Raw genomic sequence first — 17,265 nt, 5'->3', positions numbered from 1 at the left:
ATAAAGGTATTGCACAGAAAAGAGGCAAACACAAAGTACTCTTAGAAAGAAAACACATGAGCTATATTTAGTATTAAATATTTCAGACATCCAAAATTCTTGATAATCTGTCCTTTTTTGAATAAGAAACATTTAATATTTAAGTCAGCAAGATAAAGTCTTAAGAAAAATACCTGTGGGAAGAGGTTTTCTTCTAATTAAACACTTTACTCAATCATTTTCATTTGAAAATTGTGGCTTCCTCAATTATTTTAATGCTAGTGTCATTTTTATGTGCCAATTCAGGATATAAGCACTAGTATTACTCCATGCATCCTTAGTTATTCATCAAATAAACTGAGAAGCATTATCCCTCCCCCTTCTTGAATTAATAAAACCTAACATGCAAAAACAGCCTAATCCCCAGGCTCTTCTCTTGGTCAAAGTGATAACAGCACAGCAGGACCACCTTCAACCTCAAATATTCTGTAAGCTTTACAGACAAAAACTTAACTGGGAAAAGGAAAATACAGGTTTAAATTATAAATGTCCTCAGCCTCTCCATGAAAATCAGCTTTTCTAAGGAAGCATCCTAAGAAATATTTTTAATAGGTGGCAAGAGGTAAATGCCTTGCCCACTCATAAAATGTGATGCAGGGAAACAGGAAATTAATAGTTCTTCTATACACTGACAACCTGACAACCAAATAAGAATAACCAAATAATAGAAAGTTTCAAACTTGTCTTTGAACTCAAAAATACTTAGATCAAAACGTTAACCAATAAGCCTGTATAGCACTACATATAACAAAGAAATATAAAAGAAATCTATTTTATAGGAACAAACTGAAAAGTTCATGGCAAACCTACCTAAATTACAAATGTTGCAAAATAAAACAGAGAAGAAAAACAAAGATTTATGTGGTAAGAAAATATATATTTACTGAATTAAGCAATGGAGGTACACAATTCAGTCGAAATAGAACAAAGTGAATCTGAATTGCACGTACTTTAAATGCCATGGGATTTATATTCAACAACCTCCAAAAATGTTTAGGTGCTGAATAGTTAGCACTAAGTAAAACATAAACATTTCTAAAACAAGTGAACAATTCTGCTTCTTCCTGTATAATACAACCAAAAGTTGTAGTCACAGGAAGAATTTCCCTGAAATTTGTCAAACTCATGAAAACTGTGGCTCATGGAGCTTGGGAAAAGCACAAAATGTATTCCTAAATGTATCCTTATGGCAATAATGTTTCTGCACTCACTACAACCTAAACATTGAACTTGGGTTTAACATTCCTTTGTTATGTGTAACATTACACATTTATCAGTATCTTTTATTTTCCTGGCCAGCAATCTCAAAAGTTGTAATGGACTACCTTGCATTATTTCATAGTGAACCATAATGGAGTGGGGGCGGTGGGGGGACAGAGAGGATAAAGAGAATTCTTTTCCAAAAGTCTGGAGTCCAGAAATAATAACCACCTCTGGACCTGCGATTTAATTCAGAAATGAATTCAGAATTCTTTCTGCATAGATGCTTATTGTAGATGCTTCAACTGCTGAGAAATCTTAATGTACTCAGTTATTTGCACTCCAGTGAAAATCTTACCTTTTAGAATAGCTATAAAATATGGTTAAAATAAACCCTGATAAAACAAACAGAAAAATTTCTTCTGACGTTTTTAGTAATATAGAAATGACGACCACTAATCAACTAGTGTCTGTAAGTCACTGCAGTAGTTGCACAATTGCCTGTGGGTAGAGTATCACAGAAACTGAGTGTGGTGAAGCAGGATGTTTTCCCTTTTTAGAACCTGAGTGAACTTCAAGGGATTAACACCAAATTCATGTCAATTCTACAGCACAAAATTCAGACCCTTAATTCTGAATACAAATACATTTTAAAGAGAAAAAAAATGAGGGCTTTAAAACCATATTCGTAAGGTCAGTTTCACTTTTGTATTATGTGCATATACTGTACTTTAATCTGAAATGTTTCATACTTGTATTTCATGTTATATAGGTTTTGGACTTGACTGTGTTTTTCCACAGAAAGAAAAATCAACTGTTTTTCCACCTTAATATTCAACCTACCTGCCCATAGTTGTCTATGCCAGTTACTAATCTATTTAAATTTAATAAATCAAAAGCTGTCCTTAAGGATTGGCCAAGAGTCGTAAGTCCTTCAGCCTGAAGGTTTTTCAGTTCATTCATAAACGTTGCATGGTTTTCTTTCCATCCGGCCTGAAAAGAAAAACGTAAGAGTTTTTTTTTTCATCCTTTAAAGCCATGTACACACGGACACCCGTTTCAATCTGCCGTTCACCAAGGAGCTGCTTCACTTTACAGTATGGTTTGGTTAAGGTGTTAATACCGTAATATCACTGCCGAGGAAAACTCTTCAAAGGTGGCCAAGAAAAAAACCTGCTTGCTTACAGCTATTGGTGGCTAACAGCCTTAATACTTTCTAACTTCCCTGGGAAATTTACTTCCTAACCTACTACCCAAAATTTGGGCATGCAAAGGTACTAGTGGAAAACAGAAGTGAGCAGGACTTCTGAAGTTAACCTAGAGCTGGCCCACTGGCCCGTGGCCCTGGGAGGAAAAATCCGAGTACCTAGCCCCGCAGCCCCCACAGTCGGCTCGCTCGCCACCCCGGGGAGGAGCGGCGAGCCCCGGGCCGAGTCCCCTTTAATGCAAACCCGGGCTCGGCGCGGCCGGGCCCGGCTGTCACTCGGGCTAACTTGAATAAATATCCCCCACAGTTCATTGCTGCCGCTCACGCCGCGGAGGGGAAATGTCGGCCATGTTGATCGCAGCGCCGCCGCCGCCGCCGCCGCCGCCACCGCCGGGCCGGGCTGGGGAGGGGACGGCGGTGGCCCAGCGACTCCGCGCCGCGCCAGGACGCTCCGGAGCGGGGGAGGGGGTGGGAGCCCGCAGGGGAAAAGACCTCAGCGCCTGGAGCACAGCGGGTGGGGGAGGGGAGCATAATGAAGGGTGAATGGGGGGGCGGGGAGGGCGAGCGAGGAAGGAACAGGGAAGGGAAGGGGGAGGGCGAGAGCTGTTACCTTGATAGCATAGGGCGGCTCTTCGAAAGTGACCAGCATATACCTGTCTCCTCTGCTGGCAGGGTCCCGGGCACGGAGCTGCGGGAGAGCGGGTGGGGGACGGGAGGAGGAACAGGGCGGACGAGAGGGAAGCACAGAGGCGAGGTTACGAGGCGAAGGGGCGCCCAGCGGCCCCGCCGTCCCCCCCCCACAGTACCGCACACGCAGCGGCCACCCCTCCACACTGCCCCCCCACACACACAGATCGGCCCCCACACACCGCCCGGGCCCGGGCCGAGCCCGGCTTGCAGCGCCCGCCCGCGCGGTGGGGGAGGGGGACCCCGAGCCCGGCAGCTCCCGCAGTCAGGTCCGCGACACCTCCGCCTCGCCGCCCCCGGCCGCCCTCCCCCCCCCCCACCCCTGCCGCCCGCGGGCCGCCGGGCCCCGGTCTCCGCCCGGGCTCGGTCAGTCGGTACCTTCATGAAGGTCTCTACCGCGCCTTTGGCCGTGTCCAGGTAGGTGGTGCCCAGATGGCTGCGCTGGTTCATAGAGGCAGACGTGTCTATCAGGAACAGTAAGATGGGCATAGTGCTGGCCGGGGACACCGGGGCCCGAGGTGGTGGAGAAAGAGATGGTAGAGGTGGAGGCGCCGGTGGCGGCGACCGCCGCTACGCGGGGCGGGGGAGCGCGGCCCCCGGGAGGAAAACACCGTCTGGGTCTTTCCTTCGGCTGCGGGGAGTTTCTCCCCCGATAGTTGAGAGGAAACTCCCCAGACCCAGTCCTCCCCGTCGTACCCCCGCCTCCGCCTCCTCCTGCCTGCCTGCCCGCTGGGGCGGGCGCCCGGCCGTCTGTCGGTCGGTCGGTCGGTCCGTCCCCCCCTCCTCGGGGGTCCCGTCCCCACTCCCGGCCCCTGTGTGTGTCCCAGCGGGAGACGGGCCTGGCTCCCCACCCCACCCCCGGTGCAGGGAGTGGGGACCTGGGAGCTGGCGAAGAGGGGAGTGGGCTGAGGGGAGATTGGCCCTGGGGCTGTTGGGAGAAGTTTCAGGGACTCCCTCCGCACCCCGGCGGTGTCACCACTTTCTCAGCCCCTCTCGCTACTGAAGCGCTTTTCTCTCTCACACTCCGGTTTTAACTCGGGCAGGGTCTGCAGAGGCTCCGCCCCCTGACACGTCCTCGAGCCACGTGATGCACCGCCCCGCTGTTCTATTGGCTAAGCCCAAGCTTCTTATTAGCATATTCAAACAGCTCAGGGGCGGGGGAAGCTTGTAGCCCGGCTCCGGGAACAGTTATTGAGCACGCGCGGAGGCGGGGAGTCGGGTGCGCGCGCGAGCGAGCGCCAGGGACGAGCAGGCGGGCCAGCAGACGCGGAGGCGGGCTCCGGGAAGGGGCGGGGACGCACCGCGGAAAGACCGCGGGGTGGGGGCGGGGGACGCGGCGGCGCGCGCAGAGCGGCCGCGGCTGTGAGTCTGCGCGTCAGTGCCGCTGGCCTCTCCTTGCCTTTTGGAGGTGATAGGGGTCGGGGGGAAGGGAAATGGAGCCTGGCCTGAGATCCCCTTGTGAGGTCGCTTTATCGAACCCCTTACCCGTTGGGCGAGTGAGGAGGGTATAAGTAAAGTAATAAGATACCCGATCAGAAGGGGTCAGGCCCCGCGCTCTTACTTCCGCGGAGAGCTCCGGCCCTGCGGTCGCCGGAGGAGGTTCCTTGGGCCTGGGAGGGCCTGCCCCACGGCGGGCGGGCCCGGGGCTGGGGGGAGGGGAAGTGAGAGGTTGTTTGTGACCGGGGACTAATCTCCGCCAGTCCCACCGCTCCGGGTGAGGAGTGGGGACGAGGGTTCAGCTTCGCCCGCAGTTTCCCTCGGCCTTGGGGAGCGACCTAGGGTGAGGGCTGGACCCGGAGCAGACCAGGAGTTCTCCAGGTGGAGGACCCAACAAAAAGAGAACTAACCCTCTATTTTCCTAACTTAGCCCTAAAAGGGCATGAGGGAAGACTCAAATATCGATAAACAGTTTGTTGCCCTTTTTATTCTCAGGGAAAAATAACCGATCCTATCCAAAGAAATACCTCTCTCAAGCCATGTTTTTTCTTAGGGCCGAAGAATGTCAATTTCAGAGCTAAAAGTGACCTTAGAAAACTGAGAACACTTAACTCGTTTTTATATGGAAAAACTGATTTCAGCTAGCTCAGGTGACACACACAGTGGGTTCCCCATAAACCCTGCCAGTGCTCTTTCCTTTAAGTATATGCTGTCTCTAAGACTGGTTCCAAATACAGTATGAGGGAGGACGTTCTTGGTTAAAAGAACCCCTGTCACCATGCCCGAAGTAATGAATCCTCTCCTAAATGTCCGAGGAAAACTGTTCACTCAAATATACTAGTTGAAAAACTGAAGACAGTACCTGAATTACAAATTGTGTTCAAGACATAGAACCCTTATAAAGACTATGGAGATCTCTATAGGGCCTCTCCTGCTAGCATTGCATTTTGATTTTTTTTTTATACTGAAATTCTTAATTATTTGCTGCCTGATGATTTAATGAAATTGTTCCTACTAAGCTTAACACAAAAGAGACATGTTTTATGGCACTTTTTAAAAAATCTTGAGTTTAGATTGCATAACTTGGACTTTTCCTAATACTTAGGACAACCTCTGAACTTCTTGTTAATTTATAGTGGGGCTATTTCAGTAATAAACTGTTCTGTGAGTATGTACCATAGAAGAGTGACATATTTTTAGGAGATTTGGACTACAAAATAAGATGGAATACAGGTCTTATATCCAATGTTGCTGAGGACTGGTGGAGTTAAAAAACGATTAAAATGTGTGCCCTGCCTTCAAAGAGCTTATGGTTTTTCTAGAAGAATATTATGTATATATTATCAGCTACTACAAGGCAGAGAGTGATTAGATACTAAATAATTCAGAAAAGAGAAAAATGTATTACCCTTGGGTGATGAACATTCTCCAGGGACAGTATAGTCATGTTCCTTAAAGCCATGTTTCTCAAACTGAGATCCTAGATCTGGAGATTAGATCAGAGTTCTTTGATACTTGAAAATTTGTGTTATCATCTTAATGACAATATACAAATTGTTTTACCAGTTATAAAGACAAAATTTTTCTTCCAAAGTTATAATTTGCAACTGAAAGATTTTCATGGAATTGGTCTTCAGTTTTCTGTATCCGTGCTTTTCAAACTGGTCCACAGACCCCTGCCTATCCAAACATGTATTCTCTAGAATGACAAGAATTTCCTTAGCATTACTCAGGTTTGAGAAACACTGCTTCAAAGGATTGGTAGGATTTGGATATGTGAGTAAAGGAAGAGGAAGCTGCTGGTGAAAAAGTCCTTTTAAGACATTGAAAATACAGTGAAGAAAGGAGATTAGCACAGCATTGCCAATGGCTTCCTGGGGAACAGTGAAGTTCAGCTAGGCTGGAGCACTAGTAATGTGAAGAATAGAGTAAGATCCAGAAAGGTAGGTCAGATCTAGACAGGAGAGGGCCTTTATTCCAGACTACGGATTTTTTTCCCATATAATTACTAAGTACAAAGCAGTGTTTGAAGGGAATCAAACTCGACTACTGAAGTAGAGGACCATGCATTAATAATGACCTTCCCTGTTACAGTTATTTGAAATTTCCAATAGAGACATCATGGCTCTTCCCTGACTCAGTGGAGTTGGCAGACTGTCATAAGTGGAGGTGCATGGTAGAGACAGGGTTAGATGCAAAAATCAGGGGGGCCAAGTCCAGTGAGCCCACCTGGAGCATATAACCAGAACCTGTGCTTATTATGGCACCTGAGATTGAAGGCCAGGTTTCCAGTTCAGAAGCCCAGAAGTGCTCCAAGGCATGGCCCTGAGGCAGAACAGGAAAGAAATCAGGACATAAAAAGGCAGCAAATCAAGAGGCAATCAGAAACCAGGAAGCATTGACGAGTGGTCCCTAGACAAAATTGTGAAATAGGCCAAGTTTATTCTTAGTGACTCTGGTTGACAATGAAGCTCTTGGTTGATGATGGCTTAAAGCAGTAGTTCTGGACTAGGAGATGCACATAAGCATTGCCCGCAGAGTTGAAAAATAATAATAAGTGTACCAAATCCTCATACCCAGAGGAAAGGGATTCAGTAGAATTGGGATGGGCCTTGGTCATCTCATTTTTTAAAAAGCTCTTCAGGTGAATCTTATAAATAAGAGTGATTAAGAACTATATGCTTCAAGCATAAAAATATATGTCTACATCTAGTAGTGGTAACTTTAAAAATTCACATACCCTTAGAGATATTACATTTCTTTTTTTTTTTTTTTAAAGATTTTATTTATTTATTTGAGAGAGAGAATGAGAGAGAGCACATGAGAGGGGGGAGGGTCAGAGGGAGAAGCAGACTCCCCGCCGAGCAGGGAGCCCGATGCGGGACTCGATCCCGGGACTCCAGGATCATGACCTGAGCCGAAGGCAGTCGCTTAACCAACTGAGCCACCCAGGCGCCCGAGATATTACATTTCTTAAAAGAACTTCTAAAATAAATCTGCAAACTAAAGCGGAAAAAAACTATAAATGTGACACCGTATAGGTAACTGGATTTGTATCATATGCTTATTTAAATTGCTTGAATTCATCCATTTTTGACGAAAATTAAAAAGAGAAAACTAAATAGTGTCAGAGATTTCCACTGTTCCCTTCAGTGAGTTTAGGCCTCAAAATAAGCATGAAATGGGAAATATGAATCTCTTCTTCACTCAATCTCTGTGATTCTAGAAAGATTCTGGTTATAGGCAGGCTTATTTTTCTGAAACATGGCCTCTAAATGCAAGCCAACTATTTCATCAGACTCAACTGAAAAAACAGTGAGCTCTTGCAATGCTAGAGGGAAAATGAGTTGAAGTAGTGTGTGCTAAACCCTGTGCTGTTGCAGTCTAGGGGATTAGGGAAGATTTCCCTGGGAGGACATTGGTCAGAAGAGGTATGTGGGAGAAAATTTGCTCTTTGTTGCTGTTTTTAAAGGAGCTCTGCCTAAATGCTATGGCTCCCATCTAAAAGGGAATGCGTAAATTATATGAAAGCCTCTGAAGGAGTGGTGACTCTGGCTTAAACAATAGCCTAAATTGTGGAAATGGGACTATTTTAACAATTAAGAGCTGATGAATTAGATTCATTTGTAGGAGCCAACCAGAGCCCTTTAAATTATTTTAAACCAATTAAGCAGGATAACACGGTTTAAAAATAATTATGGGCCAAGGACTTGGCTTATGGTAACTAGATGTGCCATCTGAACAGAGTAATCAGATGAACCCAATGTTCCTCATATGTAACCTAACAAAAGTTTTTTTGGCTGTCTTACTATTTCCTCAGCTCTCTGCTTTACTCTGAGATCACAGTAGCCAATGATGTTGACAGGTTGAGAACATTAAAAAAAAGACTAAGCATAAAAATTTAGATATGAAATTATGCAGCAGAATGTATTTGGATATAACATATATAAAGAGATTGAATTTTGGTCATCCTATTATATGATACCAGTCCTCAGGAAAAAAATGCTACCAAGGGAGTACTATTAAAAGGATATTAGACCTCTCTCCAACAAGCATTATTTCACAGTAATAGTTGAAGTCTCAGATAATTCAAGATCAGTCTTGAAAATGGACACATACAGATTGAGAATTAGAATCACAGTGGAGCAGTTTCTCCAGCTAAAGAACGTGAACATTGCAGTAATTCGGTAAATGTTAATTGCATACCTAATACGTGACAGGCACTACGGTAGGTCATGGAGAGTTTGTAGTCTAATAGAAAGACAGAAGACAGATAAACATGATGAGACTACATAATTATGATAAGTCAACAAACACCAGGCTTGATAAGACCAGTCTTAGAGGATGGGTTTGAAAATGCAAGGTTATATACATATTTCATCAATTCTGAGACACCACGGGTTCTAAGAAATGCCATTATTTTTGTACCACTAGAAGGAAAAAAGTGCTAATTAAGCTATGACAATGATTTTTTATCAATTAGAATTTTTCCACAATGTATTGAATTCTACCAACCAGGAGGTTTAATAATGGAACATGTTTTAAAAGAATACTCCACTATTGTCTTCAGTATTTTCTTCCAAACCATTGGCTTTTAATCTACAAGTGGTTTTTTTTTAAGGGGGGCGGGGCTAAGAGAGAGGGGGTGAGAGAATCCCAAGCAGGCTCCACGCCCAGCCAGTGCTCAGTCTCACAACCCTGAGATCATGACCTGAGCCAAACATTTAACCAACTGAGCCACGCAGGCACCCTAATATACAAGTTTCGATGCTCATGCTTTCTTGATCCATCCAGAAGGTGTCAGGGAAAAAGTTTTTAGACCACAACCAGGATTTATATCCTCTCTTTAAATGGTTGGTTGCCTGAAATGTCTAGGGTTTGCAATTTCCTAGGCATGCTACCAGGAATAACCATGCAGTTTGCACAAGTACAGCTACATCACAACTGCCTTCTGGTGACAGCATTGTAAGATGCCATTATTGCAAGTTGAATTCCAATTTTAGAGATGTTAAAGTAGAAAGAAATGTACATGTTAGAATCGGGAAGATACCCTTTAGTGCTGGTAGCTCTTAAAATATGTGTCATGAGAATATACAAAGAGCTCTGTGAGCACTGAAGATAGAGCAGCTAATCTCACAAAGTAGGTGATATTGGAGCAGAGAGAACTCATATGGAGCTGGGACGTGTGTGTGGAAGAGTGGTGGGACTGAGGTTGGGCCACATCACAGAGGGTTTCACATGTCCAACTAAGAAATTTTGAATTTTATCTTTGGGTGATAGGGAAACAGTTTTGGGGTAAGGGAGTGATATAATCAGATTCTCATTTTAGATAATTTCAGTAACAATTGGAAAGAATGATTATAATGGGAAGACAGTGGGGAAGGAGACCAATTAGGCAATTTCTGCATTAACTGAGGGAAGAAATAGGAAGTGCTATGGAAGAGGCACCAGGAAAGTAAGGAGAAGGTCCAAAAGACACTGAAGTGCTACTACTAGGTATTTACCCCAAAGATACAAACGTGATCCGAAGGGGTACGTGCACCCCAATGTTTATAGCACCAATGTCCACAATAGTCAAACTATGGAAAGAGCCCAGATGTCCACCAACAGATGAATGAATAAAGAAGATGTGGTGTATACACACACACACACAATGAAATATTACTCAGCCATCAAAAAAAAAAAATGAAATCTTGCCATTTGCAATGACATGGATGGAACTAGAGGGTGTTATGCTAAGCGAAATAATCAGAGAAAGACAATTATCATATGATCTCACCCATATGTGGAATTTAAGAAAATAGGATCATAGGGGAAGGGAGGGAAAAATAGACAAGATGAAATCAGGGAGACAAACCATAAGAGACTCTTAACCATAGGAAACAAACTAAGGGTTGCTGGAGGGGAGGGAGGTGGGAGGATGGGGTAACTGGGTGACGGACATTAAGGAAGGCTCGTGATGTAATGATCACTGGGTGTTATATAAGCCTGATGAATCACTGAACTCTACCTCTGAAACTAATAATACACTATATGTTAATTAATTGAATTTAAATCATAAAAAGACATTGAGGTGCTAGAATTGACAGAACTTGGTGAACTGAGTAGATATAGGCAGAAGCATCCCTTGTGAGATTAAATCCATCTTGTGTCATGGAAACTGAATATCCTCAAACTACCGGTAACTAGATTACATATAAGAATGAATAGTTTTTTCAATCATTTGTCCAACAAATATTTCTTGAATCTCTAGTATGTGCAGGAGCTGGGAATTCAGCAGTAAATAAAGCGGAGGAAAATGCCTGTCCTTATGAAGTTTACATTCTAGTGGGAGAGGTAGACAATAAACAAGGTAAATAATCATATGCTATGTTCACTGCAAGTGCTAAGGAAGAAGAATAAAGCAGAGAAAGGAACAAAGTGTTGCAGAGGGAGGAGGGTTGCAGTTTTAGATATGGAGAGCAGGAAAGACCTCATTGAGAAAATAACATTTGAGTAGAGACCTGAAAGGAATGAGAGACAGAACTGAAGACAGATTCAAGGGGAAGACAGATTTTCCCAATTACTGAAGTTTAGGAAAACATTTGTGGTTTGAAATGCTGACACATACTAAAGTCTTATCTGTTCGTAAGTATTCTTTGGTGATGCTTAGTATTGTTATTCATAATTATAATAATTTGCTGATACTTAATATATATCCTTATTAATAGCAGCGTTCTAATAAGTATTCTTTGCAAATATAGGTTCAATATTCATGAAAAATTATGGAGAGACTTATCTTAAAGTCAATAGGTACTGTTTTAGATTCTGGGGATTCAGTGTTAAATGAGATAGACCTAATCCCTACCCCCATAGAGTTGCCAGATAATATACAGGACTCACGATTAATTCAGAATCTCAGATAATGCATAATTGTTTAACAATATTATAAATATTATTACAAATTACATGGAACATGTAATTACAAATATTACAGGGAACATATACTAAAACATTATGTGTTGTCTATCTGAAGTTTAAATTTAACTGGTATCCTGTATTTTTATTTGCTGAATCTGGCAATTCTGTGACTTCACTGAACTTACAACCTAAGTACCAGAGGCAGAGATTAGTAAATACGATTAGCATCCAGTGGACATGTGTAACCTAGGAAGCCATAAAATGGAAGGCACTGTGACTCTAAATACGTGGAGAAAACCTGCCTGTGAACCAAGAATGCCCACCCTTAAGAGCAAGAAATAAACTTGTGTTTGAGCCATGTGTTTGGATCCATTCATATCATTCTGTCTTTGTTATACCAACCTAGCCTAACTAACTTAATGTGTCGGTCCCTGAAATCTACGATCATGCCCAAATATACTCCAGAATCAAAAGTTTTCATGTAATGTACCAACAACTTTAAAAAAATATGTAAATAAAAGCAACAGAGAGGCCAAACCCTAAAAATGCTTGTACTATATATAGTCCTCATTCTAACATAACTTTAAACCTGCGTGTTTTGAAGGCAGACAGTTTTTTAAAAATTACATAATTTGATGGTTTCCCTAAGCAACTAACACTACATATTATTCCTGGCTATTAAAACATTTTCAATTATTTTCTTCGTTCAGTTACTGAATGTAGAAATGTGTTGTAGGCATTGAAAATTATAAATAAGACATGCTTTCTGACTTTAGAAAGTGTAGGGCCTAGTAGAGGACATAAAGATATATAATAGTAGGCAAAATATAATCAGTGCCAAAAGATAAGTGCAAATTGTATCTCTAATTGAAGTGAGAAGTTCAGACTAGAGAATAGAATATAGCAACTGACTGAGGAAGCATTTTTTTCTTCAAAGCTTTACTGTTTTCTATCTTCAAATTTTATTTAAAAGAATGTGTCAAAATGTACAAAATACAAAAATAACAGAGAAAAATAAAAATCACTTTAATCTCACTACCCAGACATAGCCACCAATAACATTTTAGTATATATCTCCTCCTTTATATTTTAAATAAAATCAGGGTCTTTTTATATATGCTTTTCTGTCCTTTTTTTCTATTTAATATAATGTGAGCATTTTTCATTAAATAAATTTTAAATATGGCTTTTAACAAATGTACAATATTCCATGCCATGGATGGACTTGTTGTCTTGACTTATTTTCCTCTTATTAGTAGATATTTTATTTCCAGATGTTTTACTTTTATCAATAATGATGCATTGAACAGCCCTGTCTCTGAATCTTTGTAATAATTCAACAACTATTATTTGAACACCACCTACTGCTCTGGATGTTGGAGATACATTAGTGAACAAATAGTCCCAAACCCCTGCCCTCATGGTGGGGAAGGAGAGAGAGATGATAAATATGTAAACTATAGGTTATATCAGATAGTGATAAATGCTCTGGAGAAAAATAAAGCAGGGAAGAGGAGTAAGTGGGAAGACTAGATGTTTCCCTTTTAAACCTGTGCTATAGAAATAATAAAACAGGGAGTGGAATTTGATAAATGCCCAAAAAAAGAAGTTCGAAATGCAATGAGGGGGCACCTGGGTGGCTCAGTCGAATGAGTCCCAAGATGGAGTCCTGCGTCCAGCTCCCCGCTGAGCAGGGAGTCTGTTTCTCCCTCTGACCCTACCCCCTCTCATGCTTTCTCTCTCTCACATGCTCTCTCTCAAATAAATAAATAAAATCTTAAAAAAAAAAAAAGTGCTATGAGGATCATTTACCTAAGAGGACAGGTCAAGAAAGAGAAACAAACACTTAGCAGGAAACTCGACTTGGCCAAAGTAAAGAGAAAGGAGAATTTCAGAAAGGAGAATACGCTTCTTCAAAAGCTACTGAAACATCAAATAAAGTGGAGACTGAACAAAAACCATTAGATTTGAGAAAGCCATTGTTGACTTTTATAAGGTTCTTGTTAAAGGAATATGGAGACAGAAGAAATAAGGTAAATTAGATCACCAGGGATTTTAGTCAATTGAAGGCAGAAAATATAAACTTCTCTTTTTGCACTGAAAAGGAGGATGGGATGGTAGCTCAAAGGACCAAAGAGAACCTTTATTTTAAGGTAAAGGAAAAACCCAATATGTTTTTAGGTAAAGAGCAGAGGAAAACTGAAGGTGTGAGAGACATATGGTGGGTCTCAGGATCAGGACAGACAGGGTCAGGAGCAAGCTGGGACATTGGGATGTGCAAGAAGGGGCACTGACTTCTCTGAGACCAGAAATAATGACAAGAATATGAACAATGCCTAGCACAGTGCCCAGTGCGATGGTTAATTTTATGTGTCAACTTGACTGGGTCATGGGGTGCCCAGATATTTGGTCAAAGGTTATTCTCAATATGTCTGTGAGGGTGTTTTTGGATGAAAACATGCAAATGGGGAGACCAAGTAAAGCAGATGGCCCTCCCTAAAGTATAGGTGGGCCTCATCCAGTGGAAGACGTGACTAGAACAGAGACTTACCCTCCCACAAGTTAGAGGGAGCGCCTTCTGCCTGACCGTCCAGCTGGGACTTTGGTCCTTTCCTGCCTTCAGTCAGTTCAACACTGAAACATTGGCTCTTCTTGGGTCTTGAGCTTGCCATCTTGTGGACTAGAACTACACCAGCAGCTCTCCTGGGTCTCCAGTTTTTTTGGCTGCAGATCTCAGGACTTCTCAGCCTCCATAATTATGTGAGCCAATTTTTTATTTTCTCTCTCTCTCCTTCTCTTTCTCTGTCTCTCCATCTCTCTCTCTCTCTCTCTCTGTCTCTCTCTCTCTCTCCTGTTTCTGTTGGTCCTGTTTCTCTGGAGAACCCTGACTAACACGCCAGTACATAGTACTAAATGTTTAATGTGTATATGTCGAAGGACAGAATCCATTATAGAGAAATTCAGAGGTGAAGAGGATGGATGCTCAGAGTTATGGGAAACGGATAGCCACCAAAGCTGACCAGGGAGACCCAGAGCTAAGCTGAATGCTCCAGGGAAATCCCTTTAGTGCTACTAGGGAACAGTATGGACAAGCAAGCAGGTCATCTGGACTCTTAACAGGCAAAGATCCTGGCTGGCAGGTGATTGACCTCTTACAGATTCAGCAAGCATTCCTGTAAGTGGTCAGAGCTTGGAGTCAGGAAGGTGATGTGAATAGGCAAAGACCAAATGTTCTTGGCATCAAGGAAATGGGAAGAAAACAAACATTTCATTGCCTACTTGTACCAGGCACTCTGCTAGAGCTTCCCATGATTATTTAATCTCCAAACAAACCTGCCAGCTAAGTGTTCTTACTTTTTCAGAGAAGGAACTGGGAGACCAAGAAATATTAATGAACAAAGTTCAAAATCACAAAGCAGAAGAAAACTAGAACCTGGATCTGAATTCAGAGGCATAATTCTGGGCAAGTCTGACAGGAGTTATCGTTGACGCATCCGTGGGAATTAATGCTTAGGGACAGAGCTCCAATCCCTGTGAAGATCAGAGGAACTGGGATACCCGCAGGAAACCAGGGTGGAGACTCAGGCACGGGAAAACGACAAGGAGACAATCAACCAAATCTCTTATGAGGGAGGAATTTGCTCATAAGAACAAGATGGAGGGGCGCCTGGGTGGCTCAGTCGGTTAAGTATCTGCCTCCGGCTCAGGTCATGATCCCAGAGTCCTGGGATGGAGCCCCGAGTTGGGCTCCCTGTTCAGCGGGGAATCTGCTTCTCCCTCTCCCTCTGCCCCTCCTACCACTCGTGCTCCCTATCTCTTTCAAATAAATAAAATCTTTAAAAAAAAAAAGAACAAGATGGAAAGGATAAAGGGGTGAGAGCTTCTAGGATATTAGTGAGAATGTCATTTTAATATTCAGTTCACTGGTCTCCGAAGACCCATATTCTAAAACAATGAATAAAATATCTTAACATCTTATTATGCAATATCTATCATTGATGATGGGCACATAGGAGCTCTCATGACATCCACTTAATTTGCAGATTAAATGATGCTCATTTTCCCTCTTTAAAACATGCCCACAGCATGGTATACGCTCAAAAGTAGTAGAATTCCCTGTAATATAATTGTGAACTTCTGCTCTCCCTGCAAGTTCCATGCTTGTGTAGTTGCCTTCTTCCCTCAAGCCCCTCTACACCAGTTGAACTTGTCATTGTAATCATGTTAATTATTATGTAAACCAATAGAATGTAAACAAGTCACTGCCGAATTTGCTGTCAAATTAGATGTAAGCAAGAAAACTTGCAAAAGCCCAGAAAAAGTAAAAATTTACAAGTATTTTGCACTTCAAAAGATCAACAAAGGAATGTAGTTCAAGTTAAAATAAAAAGTTTAAGGTATTTAGCATCGTCTTCTCTTTTCTGTGCCTTAAGTGACTTTTGCAATTCACCAACACTACAGTGTCTATTGTACTCGTATAGCACTTTTGTTCATTCTTTCTAAAAAAAAAAAAAGCTCAATCTGTCCAGTAAAGCAAAATTCAAGACCGGAGTCCATGTTCTTTCGTTGACTCCATTCAGCACTTTACGTGAAACCTCAGTACAGAGTATAATACTACCTGTCTGATGAGGCTAGTCCTCTAAATCTTAGGGATAGTGTGACTCCTACGTATTCAATTTTGCATTGTGAACGCTTATGGCTTACTACTGTTCAGGAGATTACTGGGAATTATGCATTTGGAGGCCAGATTGTTGCTGCTGTTTTATTATAGTCCAACACGTACAGCATTTTAATAGTTCTGTCCATAAGGAATCTTAGAAATAATCTAGTGCAATTCTCTTGTATTAAAGATAAGTAAACTAAGGACTAGGGTTAAAGACACTTGCCCAAGGTAAAAAAAAATTATTAAAATAAAATTAAGGGACATGTTTAAATAGCCCCTTACTTTGTATCTTCCCCATGATATACAGCACTTTTAATCTGAAGTTCTCAAAGCACTTTTAAAGCAGATCGTTAATGATTCTGATACCTATGCATCCAATTATTATCCTATTTTCCACCAGCTGGCTACCTCATCTCAGACACTGAAAAGTCAACATTTTCTTTGCAGATGAATCAGTTGAATGGTTGCATTCATCCATAAATAAGAAACCTGAAAAACAAAGGTCATTTTTATCACATATACCAGTGGTAGGCAGTCCAGGCAGGCCCCATTTGTCCACTCTAAGTTTTGTAATGTCATTAAGAACATGAGGCTTTCTCCATTTTCTTATTCAGCCCATCTTAATGTGTGCTTGTCAACTGGTAATTAGCTATTTCACCTCAAGCATTGTAGGTTTGCACTGGCAGAAGTAAGGGGAAGAAGAAAAGAAAGCATGTCCGCTGAGCTGGACTTGCTTTAAAAAGAGATTTTCTGGCACCACTCCTAATAATTCCTCTTAGATCTGATTGGCCAACTGTGTTACTTAGTCCTTCTTATCTGCAGAGAGGCTGCACTCTGTGTTGGGAGAGCAACCAGCAGTTTCTATCACTGCAGGACTGTTGCCAAGATTAAGAAGAAGGTATGTGTGGTACTTAGCATGTGCCTGGCATCTAGTAGATGCTGAAAAACTGGTAGCTCTTATTTTGTTAGAAAAAAATGAAACTAGTGGTGACGTCTCCAAATTTCCTCCATAGTAATTACAAAGTGTTTTAGACTTGCGAAGAATCCAGTGTGGTAATAAAGTAATTTTTAGTAGAAAAACAAGTTTTTTACTAAACTTCTGTTTGACACTAAAATATTGGTTTAGTAAATA

General features: G+C 42.1%; 1 protein-coding gene and 1 long non-coding RNA gene across 6 annotated transcripts in view; one reads left to right on the top strand and one right to left on the bottom strand.

Annotated features, from left to right (window-relative positions):
* Positions 1 to 4,148, bottom strand: part of INTS6 (integrator complex subunit 6) — a 106,701-nt gene extending 102,553 nt beyond the window's left edge. For 2 of the 3 annotated variants that reach the window (XM_081814900.1, XM_006745846.3), the window contains exons 1-3: positions 3,512 to 4,148; positions 3,057 to 3,134; positions 2,083 to 2,232 (exon numbers count right to left, since the gene is read on the bottom strand). In XM_081814900.1, the coding sequence (XP_081671026.1) occupies positions 2,083 to 2,232; positions 3,057 to 3,134; positions 3,512 to 3,622 (339 nt within the window). In that variant the 5' untranslated portion in view covers positions 3,623 to 4,148. Of the gene's footprint in view, positions 1 to 2,082; positions 2,233 to 3,056; positions 3,135 to 3,315; positions 3,391 to 3,511 lie in introns of those variants that run through there. The other variant, XM_081814901.1, reaches the window with a different exon arrangement.
* The window catches only part of LOC115945056 (uncharacterized), a 42,507-nt gene continuing 28,646 nt past the window's right edge, over positions 3,405 to 17,265 (top strand). For 2 of the 3 annotated variants that reach the window (XR_014143743.1, XR_004079542.2), the window contains exon 1: positions 3,421 to 3,550. This is a non-coding gene — a long non-coding RNA (uncharacterized LOC115945056). Of the gene's footprint in view, positions 3,551 to 17,265 lie in introns of all 3 variants that reach the window. The other variant, XR_014143744.1, reaches the window with a different exon arrangement.

This window comes from Leptonychotes weddellii, chromosome 3 (assembly GCF_054177405.1).
Source record: "Leptonychotes weddellii isolate Sample4059 chromosome 3, ASM5417740v2, whole genome shotgun sequence".
NCBI lineage: Eukaryota > Metazoa > Chordata > Mammalia > Carnivora > Phocidae > Leptonychotes > Leptonychotes weddellii.
This window is presented reverse-complemented; position numbering and strand designations above follow the sequence as displayed.